The 13,414-nt window shown below is 37.0% G+C and overlaps 1 protein-coding gene across 1 annotated transcript in view; it reads left to right on the forward strand.

Annotated features, from left to right (window-relative positions):
• The window catches only part of si:dkey-12j5.1 (uncharacterized), an 83,846-nt gene that overhangs the window by 4,083 nt on the left and 66,349 nt on the right, over positions 1-13,414 (forward strand). The window contains exons 3-5 of the mRNA XM_053611137.1: positions 330-476; positions 2,531-2,680; positions 8,939-9,045. Of these exons, the coding sequence (XP_053467112.1) occupies positions 330-476; positions 2,531-2,680; positions 8,939-9,045 (404 nt within the window). The remainder of the gene's footprint in view (positions 1-329; positions 477-2,530; positions 2,681-8,938; positions 9,046-13,414) is intronic.

A 13,414-nucleotide genomic window follows, 5' to 3' on the forward strand; every position in this document is an offset into this window, starting at 1 on the left:
TTATTTATAATAAATTTCACAAACTGAGTGTTGCAAATATAAACTTCAGACTAAAACTTTACACAACTTTTTGTCCAATTGTCAGTCCAATATAAGACTGAAAAGAACCCAATACACACAGACACACCCCAGAACATATATTATTCATTTAGGACTGTAGTTTAATTCAGTGCTTTTTGTGCATCCAGACATGTAGGTGTTCGGTTCTTCTGATTCACGGGGGGCAATCGTTGAGGGCATGTCCAACTTAGTGGTTTGTTTTTCTCTAAATGGAATTAACACGTGTCAGATTTGTGATTTGTAACACTGTTTGTTTCTCTCTCTGTTAGACAGAAGAATGTATGGACAACTTTGACTTTCCAATGGCAAAGATGTTCTGTCAGCGCGCCCTGGACATTGAACCTACCAACCTGACCATTCTGGACATGCTAGGAAACATCTGTGCTGAGCTGGGGGACATGGATAAAGCCAAACAAATATCCTTTAGCTTGAGATGGAAATTGTCCAAACAAACGTTGTCCAGATGGAAAGACATTTTAAGTGATGCTGACTGTGTGGAGATGTGTGTGGTTCAGTGGTACCCAGAATGAAGCCAGTCTGATTTCTGCCAAAAATGCATTTTTAGATTATTGTAATTCTGTTAATTCATTATGGTTTAGTCATATCACAATAACGTTTTGAAGAATGATATTATATTTTATATATGGTCTGATCTATTATATTTTATATATGGTCAAATCTATATTTGGTCTGGGCATAGCATTTTCCTTTTGGAGCTTAATTATCATCAAATATCTAATCACTGAATCATTTCTGATGTGTCTAGATCATTCACTATCATTTTCTAAGGAATACAACGTGAAATTGGGTTAGTGCCATGATTTTCGATATTGCCCATTGTGTTTACATGCGTGTTTATTTTACATAAGAATGAATGTCAGCAACATTTTAGCCATTCGTGCTGCCTCTGTCCTCTCGTTTGCTCTAACGCTGTCAAATTAAAATCTATCGAATTTAAGTTGAAAATGCATATTCAAATGCAAAAACTGTGTACATTCAAATTTAAGGTGTGTATCAAGCACTAGCCCCGATTTTAATTAAAATATACTGTTGAAAAAATGACACGCAAGATATTAACTATGCACTAATGTTTCATGAAGAAGAAAAATCTAGAAAGAATAGTTGTAGTGTTTCAAATAATCCAGTCCTAGTCACGCTGTGAATATGCTCTTTCCATAACAACGCTCAAAACACGGACAATTAAGGCATTAAGAATTCACAATATTGTATTGCAATGTCTGAATATTCTTAAAAATTAAAAGCTCTTTGAAAGGGTGTACCTGCATTATGATGCTATTATATTATCATTATATCAGTGGTTGAAAATGGTCTTAAAATGACTGTAATATTGTTTATCACAGTTATTTCTTGGACAATATATCATCCAATTATAGTAGTTATCGTGACAGGCCTAGCTATACCTCTATTTACAAAGCATTGACACTGGAGACTCCTTCCACAAATGCCAAATAACCATCTTGCAGAAAATGTCACCATATCAACAATATAAGTCTCTGTGTAAGTTTTTACGATGAAAACAGTAACGAAATCAGGTGGTAGAGCGGTTTATCAACTAATGGTAGGGTTGGCGGTTCGATCCCCGGTCCACGTGCCTCCACAAGCCAAAGTGTCTTTGGGCAAGACACTGAACCCCAAGTTGCTCCCGATGGCAGGCTAGCGCCATTGGTGTGTAAAGCACTTTGTAGAACCGCTATTGTTAAAAGGCGCTATATAAGTGCAGACCATTTACCATTTAAACCTGTGATTTGTGGTCAGAACTGTGGTGCACCTTCTGACCAATCTGAATGTAGAATTCAGCAGCGCTCTGGTATAATAAACCCTAACTGGTATGTTGATATTTGAATAGCTCTTATACTGAAGATTGAGTGGACTTATGTTAGATAAATAGATAGATCTAATGAACTTATATTACAGCTGAATGATGTGAACAAAAAATAGCCTCATACAATCATACAATGCAACTCTGCAAATAGACATTGCTATTGTGATATGCTTATAAGCCTTGCAATATATTAAACCGATGCACTTGATGCACAATGCACTTGAGCTGTGTCAGGCTTGTGAGTGACAGCTCATTTGACCAAAGCATTTTTGTATGGCAGGATTAATTTATATTATGCAGCACTACTGTGAATGCAATGAATGCTATGAAAATGCCTATTATCTAAACAGTAAAGCAGTGAGTAGCGTTCAGAATGGGACGGCATTCATCTTGAGAGTGCGGATGCTATAAAGTGCAGATGCTATAAAATTGCACTGCCTGAAAGGAACATGAGGTAAATATAATATTCTGAGGTCTTGTGTTTGATATCTCTGTATATAATATAACCAACTCCATGCATGACTTCTTATCAGTTAATTAAAAAGTTTTGTCTGACACTGAACACAGTGAAACATTGTTGGGGTGTGTGTGATTATTGAAAGCGTTTGGCCCTTAACAGCAGTGTACATATTTCTGAAAGCAGTGGACCTGAGTCCAGAGGAAGGCCACAGCAAGTATATGTATCTGGGTCAGATTTACACAGGTGCCGAAGCCGTGCAATACTTCAGCAAAGGCATTGAAGTCATGCTCAAAGCCATAGACAAGCAAGTCCAAGAGGTATGTATCAAAGTGACTTTTGTCTGATAAAATCGGACTTTGTTTATTGAACTTTCCATTACTTTGCATTACTTTAATCATTACCTGAATAAATAATATATTGTTAGTGCACAATAGGGAATTACAATTGTAATATTAAGATAACGGAGATGCCCTATTTTACCATCTAAACACACACGTCTTTAAGAATAAACTGAAAAATATGACTAAACATGTTGCCTAATGTTCTCTGGGAACGTATTGCGGAGTGTGTGTGCAGTGTATGGCTGGTGGAATATACTGCATCAGGAGATCAGCAAGGTACACAGTGATAAACCATTTTAGGATTTAAACTTCATAAACAGGACATTATAGTCAACACGGAACTCAATAAGCAGCTAGGGTAGATTTAATAAAACTGGGGAAATGTACCTGTAGAACCCTGGTGTGTGGGGGTGTGGAGGTAGACTTGAACAACAGGTGGAATCCTAACTGAGCTCTGGGATCACGTATATAAAGACCGTGATTTTCAGCCTTATTGGCGTGTGTGTGTGTGTGTCTCACAAGCTCTACCAAGTGGTCTTGCACTCTGTGTCTCTCTCACTCATGGATCACTGGAGTCACAGAAAGCACAAACAGACACAAATATGTAGATTGGCTGTAAACCAACTCAGGTGAGAATCATCATGCGTTACCTGCCGGTTCGGCCCACCTCCTCTCCGTCCACAGTCGATGGTCGACCTCACCCCCGCACTGGTGTACTGACTTCCTGGTGAGGACAGCTGCTGTGTTCTGAACTAGCTGAAGCATTTGGTTATGTTTCTTAGAAAGTTCCATGCAAATTAAAACATAAACCAGTAACTAGACTTACACTAAGGTGGTTTACAGTAGCTTTTGGTTTCACAGAATAACTGTCAAGCTCCAGGAAAAAAAATCAGTCTTGCTGTGAGCAAACATCAGTATTCCAGTTTTATCAAATTTAAGAGAATGATATTTCTATTCATCTAAGCCTTTATGTTGTTTACACAGTCTTCCATTTGGTGTGCTACTGAATCTGGTTGGACTGACAAATATAATTGTGTATCACCAGTTTAGATGTGAAATCCAACATTATGTTAGATGTTTGTGCATGTCCAAAGGGCTGGATTTAAAGGAAGTAAAAAAGGGGGACACCACATTGCACTTTTTGTAAGTGTGTGTGTGTTAGAACGGTTAATGTTGTAGCCCCAAGTCGGTCTGCATATGTTGCTCCAAAATGTGTGCATATCTTTCTGCATTAATGGTGACCTCACAGAAGTTACCCATGCCATGGCCACTGACACACCCCCATACCATGAGAGATGCTGGCTTTTGGACCTGAGGCTTATAACAGCTTGGATGGTCCTTGTCCTCTTTGGCACAGAGAACACGATGGCAGTTTTGTCTAAAAACTATTTGAAATGTTGCCTCGTCGTACCAAAAAACATGATTCCACTGTGCTACTGTCCATCTTAGATGAGACCGAGCCCAGAGAAGTCAGCGGTGCTTCTGGACAGTGCTGATGTATAGCTTCTTCTTTGCGTAGTAAAGCCGTAACTTGCATCTGCGGATGCAGCGGCGAATGGTGTTGACTGATAAAAGGTTTACCAAAGAATTCCCGAGCTCCTGTGAGAGATTAGACTGGATTCCTTCAATCTTTCAATTATATTGTGCACTGTAGAAGGTGAAATGCCTGTCGCATCTGTTGGCAGATTGCCGAGCCTCGACCCATCCTTGCTCCTGAAGGACTAGGCCTTTTTTGGAGGCTCCTTATATACTATGATTAGACGATTGCCTCACCTGTTTCACATCACCTTCTTATTTCAACTTTTCACATCGCTATTAGTCCTAAATTGCCCCTGTCCCAAGTTTTTTGGAACGTGTTGCATGCGTCAATTTCAAAATAAATGTTTATCTTCAAAAAACTATGCAGTTGATTAGCTAAAACATCAAATACCATGTCTTGATATGGTTTTTGTTTAAATACAAGTCGAAGTACTGTACATTTACAAATCACTCCTCTTTGTTTTTGTTAACATTTTCCATACTGTTCAAATTTTTTTCAGAATTGTGGTTGTAGGTAAATGGACATGATACATGTATCATGTTCTTCAGCTCTATTGCTGTTGCTTTTGTGCTAATTGCTCTCTCACCAGCCCTGTTTATGATATATACAGTAGATTGCACAATATTGGGCCCAACTAGTTCTAGCACGGTTTGTGTAGCTCTTGCTTTGCATTGCATGAAATAATGTAGAAATTGCATTAGGTAAGTGCTGTCAGCCTAATAGGGGGGATGCTACAGTGACCGCACAAAACCTGGAAGCAACACTTGCCTGTACCTTTTCAACTGTCCTCTGGATTAATATTATATTTACATGTTTTAAGCAGAACAGTAAAAAACAAACAAACAACTATATAACAGTATCTGATTTTTGCACACATACTGAATTTCTACTTTGTGATTGAGTTTTGTGCAAAAGAATATCTAAATCATTTTAGTAAATCTAGTAAATTATAGTAAATTTCTCTGATTTCTAATCATGTTTTGTAATGTGTGTTAAACTGCCATAGTGAATAGTTTGCAGGCGTATTTACACAAGAGATGTCCTAAGTGCAGAAAGAATTTCATTTTTAAATGCATTTATTTCAATCATGCACACAAATTTAATTTTAATGACTTGGAGGAAAGCAGCCCCAAACAAATCCATAAATTAAGACAAATAATATTGGCTATTCAATTAGGACAAAAGAAATGGCACCATGTAAAAGCAGTTTTAGTGTGTGTCTACGGTAACTGAAAAGCTGCAATGGCTGAGTTGCATTACTGGAAAATTTTGTGCACACTATGCTTTTTGTTGTTGTTGTTGTTGTTTTTTTTTTTTCCAGCTCTCTGTGAGCTTTGCCTTTTATGCAGTTTTGTGGGCATCACTAAATAGTCAAAAGTCAGTTGTTTTGTGAACGGGATCGTAATTTATGGCTAATTGGAATTTATCGACCTACGCATGCAGGTACAAAGAGAATCAGTGTTATGGGTAGAAACGTTTGTAAATGTGGTGGGAATTTTTAGCTTGGTTTGCCGTGTGAAATCATGAGAATTTTTTCAGAATTATTTTACTCAACAATATGTCCATATACATATATATACACATACCTACAGTGCCCTCCACTAATATTGGCACCCTTGGTAAATATGAGTAAAGGAGGCTGTGAAAAATTGTCTTTATTGTTTAACCTTTTGATCTTTTGTTTAAAAAATTCACAAAGATACTCTGCTCTCGTGGATGCACACCTATATTTAACAAAGATATATATATATATATATATATATATATATATATATTTTTTTTTTTTTGATAAACCTGTGTTGTGTTTGCAATTGTTTGCTATCCATGAGAACAGATTATTTTTGTGAATGTTTTTATCAAAAGATCAAAAGGTTAAACAATAAAGACAATTTTTCACAGCCTTCTTTGCTCATATTTACCAAAGGTGCCAATATTAGTGGAGGACACTGTACATGCATCGATGGTTCTTTTAAAATTCCTGTCAATCTCCAGAAACCCTACTGCTGCCTGCTAAAGAGATTTCAAAACACACAGTTTCAATACAGAGGTATCTGTTTTAACTCTAATAGGTAATAGAATTAAAATGCTTTCTAACGTACAGAAAATACGGATACTGTATACCACCATGCTCATTTTTGATTGGATTCTGAAGGTGTTGGTTAATTTTCTGTAAGTGAAACTCTGAAAGTAGTTCTGGCTGCAAGGTTTATATTAATGCTCTCATTCTAATACGTTATTGTTTCTGTAGTAACAACTTACACAAGCTCTTGTATGGTGGATAAACACATTGTCCCAGCACTTTGTACCAGTCAGAGGTAAAGCTGTAACTTTAAGTTTTATGGATAGCAGGCTTTGCAATTTCTCAGTAACATGACAAGCTGGGTTCTTTGTCTTATTAATTTAAGAGTGAAAAAAGAGAGGCTGGTGAGGGAATGACAGACTGAGCTGTTGTAACGCAAGTAATAACAGGAACACGTATAACATGTTTTTTTGGATGTTCCACAACAATAGACATAACTATAATGAATAAACAGTATGACATCATTAGTTAATAAATAAACAATATAATTATTAGGAAATTGCTTTGGTTTCGAATAAATTACGCACTATATGCAGTCCTTACCTGAAGTCCAATCAGGGCCTTAATAATATATGTAAGGTTTGATGCATCTATGGGGAAAAAAATGTGTTTAAAATAAAACTATACAGCATCACCATATATGCCAGTTATTGCATTCATTCACATTATATGTAATTGTGCTAATTTTCATGAAGAATGCCAAGATGAGTTTTATACAAAATGACTCACGAGTGAAAGCGAATCCAAGAAGAAAGTTGTGGCAGTGAAGGAAATGCTGCAGAGAGAAGTTTCCAGCAGCTGAGCAAACACAAAGCAGAGATAGTTGTAGCAGGAACAAAAGAGAGACAAATGTTATTTTTTTAGTGACTCAGTCAAACACTAGTCACACATACCCACACACACAGGAAGAGTGCAGAAAAAATTTCTGTATTCATTTTCAAGTGCAGTGACTTTCAGTTGGATTAAATATCTTGCTACACAATAGTGAGCCAGTATATGGATTAAAGACCTCTGTTTTGTGTTTTTGTACATAAGGATGCAGTTCAGTGTTTCAGCACTTGGTGGTGTTGCAACATTAACAAACAAAATACTAACACAGGTCCTTATTGCTGTAAGCCAGCAGACCCTGGGATCAATTTCAGTTCAATTCAATCAAGATAGCTTGCATTATTTATTGATTTATTTATTTAAATTTGCAGGGTGTACAATGTTTCCAAGCTGTGCATATTCTGAAGTAATAATACAAAACTGGAGGTGCATTTCTACAAACAGTAATAGAGTAAATAGAATAATCTAATAATGGCGATGGCAAAGTGTCAGCTAATGAGCCAATAAGATGTTACTAAGCTATTACTAACATCTAATGAGGTAATGTAATGGGGTAAGAGAGTTTCATCACAGACTAGGATTAGATTAATTGATTAAGAGCAGAAGGTTGTGAGGTTAAATCTCATGACTGCCTCAGAGTCTAATAGAGCCATGGGCTCTCAAGCAAGGCTCTCCATCCTTAACTGGTTAAGTATAAGTACAATTTTAGATACAGTGATCAATCTTCCAAATAAATGTGCAAATGTTTATATTTTAATGTTATTTTATTTTATTTATTGTTAATTTATTTGTTTGTTTTTGATTACATTGAATTAATTATTAACATTATTATTATTATTATTATTATTATTATTATTATTATTATTATTATTATTATTATTATTATTTTATTTTTTTTTTTACAACAGAAGAAGTTCTAAAGTTCATTTAATCTAAACCAAACCCTAAGTCTGAAAAATGATAGAATTACAAGGTACCCATTTCCACATGTGGAAAAGTATAAAAATTCAAGAAATGTTTTGGAGACATTATGGATATTTTCTTGTCAAAGTAATAAATTTGTCAAACTCAGTAAACTAAGGTTTTAAATCTTTTTACGGAGATTCCCTTTATTTCCTGCACATTCATGCAGCCTCCCTAATGCATATCACATTAGAACATATTTCCTGAGAACAAATAGCAAGATCACGGAAACCTGTGTGTGTGTGTGTGTGTGTGTGTGAATATATATATATATATATATATATATATATATATATATATATATATATATATATATATATATATATATATATATATAAATATACAATGTATAAAAAAAGAAAGCTGACAAAGTCTTGAAAAGGCTTTTTTTCCTCATGTGGAACAGACAAGATCTGCCTCCCAGTGTTATTTAAAAATAAAAAGGAAAAGACCTGCCACCTGACTGATCTTAATCACCAATCGGTTCTTTTGGAAGTCTTTGATTATGAACTGCTCTACAGGAACATTTCTAGATGAGGGTCGGTGACATTACTATAGAGTTGGCATGTTCTGGTGTTAGATTTTAATTAAATGTCTAAAGTTAAAGCACATGACTAATGACTGCATGTTTAGCTGTAACTATCTTGCCTAGCACACTCCGGGATAAGGATGATTTTTTTTGTGCGTTGAATATTGCAGTATGTTGCATATCTTATTAGATGCAAATTGCGTGCACTTGCACATACAATTATTTTCTTTAGGAATAAATTGACATTGATGTTTGTATGTGTGTGTGTGTGTGTGTGTGTGTGTGTGTTGACAGGTTAGCAGTATCGGAGCTGCTGCTTTACCATCAGAGTCTCCTGTTACTGCAAAGGACGTGTCTGTGGCCTTCTGTTCCATTGCTGAGATCTTCTTCACTGACCTTTGGTAATTCTATTTTTTTTCTTTTTTCACAAATCCTTGTCTCATAATCATAGCCACCCCCTCCCTGCCATCTCCTCTCACATGCTCAAATACATTGTCCTTGGTTCTGATATTCCTGTGTTTAGTGCCTTCCAGAATTATGTATAGATATTTAAACAGTGACAAGTAAACAATACAGTAAATGTATTTTGTATTTTGGTGATTATATATATATTTTTTTACCTCGGACATCCAGGGACATTATATGGTTTTATGTAAATAATTTTTTCCCCCAAACAATATTTCAACACAAAACACACAATACTATTTTCTCAATTATTAGCACCCTTGTCTTTGAGAGAATAACAGCACCGAGTCTTTTCCTTTAATGTCTAACAACATTGGAGACACTTGTAGAAAGAACTTGGTCCATTCCATTTATAACCAAGTATGAACCTCCTCTCAACCAGGATTTGGTCAGAAATACCCTGGTACTATAAACAGGTTTTGGTCTGAAATATTCTGGTATTTAGCAGAATCCATGAGGGTATCAATCTCAATCTCAAAATCTTCTGAACCAGTAGCCACAAAACAGCCCCAGTAATATCAATGATCCACTTTTATTTTTTAAAAAGTGGGTATCAGGTGCTTTCCCTTGTATGCTGTCCCCTTTTGTCAAATTAGAAAATAATACAGTAGCTCATTCAAGTATTGTTAATTTTGGGGATTATTTTAAAAAACATGATTTACTGTGCAAATACAACAGTTTTTGCATAGTTTAATTGATAAAATGTTGTATAAAGTCAAAAATACTTAACATACATTAATTATACGTTAACGTTAAGACCTGCAGCGGGGGAAATAAGTATTGGATGCGTCAACATTTTATTCAGTAAATATATTTCCAATGAGGCTCTTCACATGAAATTTTCACCAAACATCAGTATTAACTCAAGAAACCTGGAAATATAAAGAATTCACCACATTAAAGTCCATAAATAAAGTTATGTGTAATAAAGTGGAATGACAGGGAAAAAGTATTGAATATGCTAAGGAAAAGCAGTTCTCCAAGGCAAGGTAAGGCAAGGAACCAGCTGAAATCCGTAAGTAATTATACCCCCTATCTGTGCAAATTAATATCAGCTGGGTTAGTAAATTGATGGTCTATAAAAAGGCTTTTTGTTACCAAGGTGTCACACAAGAAACATCTCATGATGGGTAAAAGCAAAGAGCTCGCCCAAGACCTTCACAACCTTATTGTTGCAAAACATATTGATGGACTCGGATACAGACATATTTCAGAACTTCTGAAACTTCTGAATTTTCCAGTAAGCACCACTGGGGTCATTATCTGCAAGTGGAAGCAACATCACTGTCATCAATCGGCTATGCACAGGAGCTCCTCACAAGATTTCTGACCAGGGAGTCAAAAGAATGGTCAGAAGAGTACCCCAAGAGCCAAGGGATACTCTGAATGAGCTCCAGAAACACTTGGTGCCATCCTCACAGAGAAAGCAATAGGCAATGCACTCTGCCGCCATGGCCTCTACGCATGCTCATTACTAAAGAAAAGGCATGTCGAAGTGCGTTTAAATTTTGCAACAAGAAGTCTGGTCAGATGAGAGCAAAATTTTACTGTTTGGCTGTCATACTACACACCATGTTTGGAGAAGAAATGGCTCTGCACATCAACCTAAAAACACTATACCAACCATGAAGTTTGGAGATGGAAGCATCATGGTGTGGGGCTGTTTTTTATCACGTGGTACTGGCAAACTTCATATAATTGAAGGATGATGAATGGAGCCCTTTATCGGGAGATTCTTGAGAAGAGCCTGCTGCCATCCACCAAGATGATGATGAGACATGGGTGGACCTTCCAGTACGACAACGATCCAAAGCATACAGCAAAGGAAACAATTTGTTTCAGAGAAAAAAAAATCAAGGTGTTAGAATGGCCCAGTCAATCACCTGACTTAAATCCAATTGACCGAGATTTAAAGACAATAGGTTTAGAAGAATGGGCCAAAATCACACCTGAATACTGCGGCCAATTAATTTCTCCATACAGGAAGCATCTTGAAGCTGTCATTACAAAGGCTTCTCCACTAAGTATTAAATAAATTTTAATTAGTGTGTTCAATACTTTTTTTTCCATGTCATTCCATTTTATTACACACAACTTTAGTTATGGACTTTAATGTTGTGAATTCTTTATATTTCCAGATTTCTTGAGTTAATACTGATGTCTGGTGAAAATTTCATGTGAATAGCCTCACTGGAAATATATTTATTGAAAAAAATGTTGAAGCATCCAATACTTATTTCCTCCACTGTATGCACCAGTGTGAAATTATGTGCATGGTCCTTCTTGAAGGCTGAAGAAAAATGACTTCATGCATGAGAAACAGGTATTTTCTAGAAAACATATTGTTAGTAACCAAAAGAACCCCGGGAAACAATGGGCTCATTTATCAAGCTGGATACGAATAAATTTATTCTGAAATTGTTCACAGGAGTATTTACACAAGACATTTGGTATTCATGTTAAATATTTATGGTAAATCCTGTTAGCTTGGAAAACAATGTTTTTATCCTATGAGAGCTTGTGTAAATTTACATGAAAGGAGACTCTATTATGGTTAGCACGTTTGCCTCGCACCTCCAGGGTTTGGGGTTCAAATCCTGCCTCTGCCCTGTTTCTATATTGTCTGACATGTTTGAATGGGTGTGTAAATGAGTGTGTGATTGTGCCACGTGATGGGTTGGCACCTCGTCCAGGGTGTCCCCCACCTTGTGCCCCAAGTTCCCTGAGATAGGCTCTAGGCTCCCCTGCAACCCTGTGTATGGAAAATGGATGGATGGATGGGAGACTCACTAATATAAGCCCCAACTGGCTTCAAAATGTATCATTGTGTGGTGATGCTGCTGCACGCTACTAAATAATGTGTGTGTGTGTGTATGTGTGTGTGTGTGTATATGTATATATATATATATATATACACAGTATCTCACAAAAGTGAGTACACCCCTCACATTTTTGTAAATATTTGATTATATCTTTTCATGTGACAACACTGAAGAAATGACACTTTGCTACAATGTAAAGTAGTGAGTGTGCAGCTTGTCTAACAGTGTAAATTTGCTGTCCCCTCAAAATAACTCAACATACAGCCATTAATGTCTAAACCGCTGGAAACAAATGTGAGTACACCCCTAAGTGAAAATGTCCAAATTGGGTCCAATTAGCCATTTTCCCCCCCTGGTGTCATGTGACTTGTTAGTGTTACAAGGTCTCAGGTGTGAATGGGGAGCAGGTGTGTTAAATTTGGTGTCATTGCTCTCACACTCCCTCATACTGGTCACTGGAAGTGACATTACTGGAACATGGAACATGGCACCTTATGGCAAAGAACTCTCTGAGGATCTGAAAAAAAGAATTGTTGCTCTACATAAAGATGGCCTAGGCTATAAAAAGATTGCCAAGACCCTGACACTGAGCTGCAGCATGGTGGCGAAGATCATACAGCGGTTTAACAGGACAGGTTCCACTCAGAACAGGCCTCGCCATGGTCGACCAAAGAAGTTGAGTGCACGTGCTCAGCGTCATATCCAGAGGTTGTCTTTGGGAAATAGACGTATGACTGCTGCCAGCATTGCTGCAGAGGTTGAAGGGGGGGTGGGGGGGTGGGGGGGGTGTTCGTTGAGGGAACCATGAATACCATCAAGTTCTGTGACATACTGAAGCAGAGCATGATCAGTATGCAATATTCCAGCATGATAACGACCCCAAACACACCTCCAAGACGAACACTGCCTTGCTAAAGAAGCTGAGGGTGAAGGTGAAGGTGGCCAAGCATGTCTCCAGACCTAAACCCTATTGAGCATCTGTGGGGCATCCTCAAACGGAAGTTGAAGGAGCACAAGGTCTCTAACATCCACCAGCTTCGTGATGTCGTCATGGAGGAAGAGGACTGCAGTGGCAACCTGTGAAGCTCAGGTGAACTCCATGCCCAAGAGGGTTAAGGCAGTGCTGGAAAATACTGGTGGCCACACAAAATATTGACATTTTGGGCCCAATTTGTACATTTTCACTTAGGGGTGTAGTCCCTTTTGTTGCCAGATGTTTAGACATCAATGGCGGTGAGTTTAGTTATTTTGAGGGGACAGCAAATTTACACTGTTACACAAGCTGTACACTCACTACTTTACATTGTAGCAAAGTGTCATTTCTTCAGTGTTGTCACATGAAAAGATATAATCAAATATTTACAAAAATGTGAGGGGTGTACTCACTTTTGTGAGATACTGTATATGTGTATGTATGTATGTGTGTGTGTGTGTATGTGTGTGTATATATATATATATATATATATATATATATATATATATA

This window comes from Ictalurus furcatus, chromosome 23, assembly GCF_023375685.1.
Source record: "Ictalurus furcatus strain D&B chromosome 23, Billie_1.0, whole genome shotgun sequence".
Classification (NCBI taxonomy): Eukaryota; Metazoa; Chordata; class Actinopteri; order Siluriformes; family Ictaluridae; genus Ictalurus; species Ictalurus furcatus.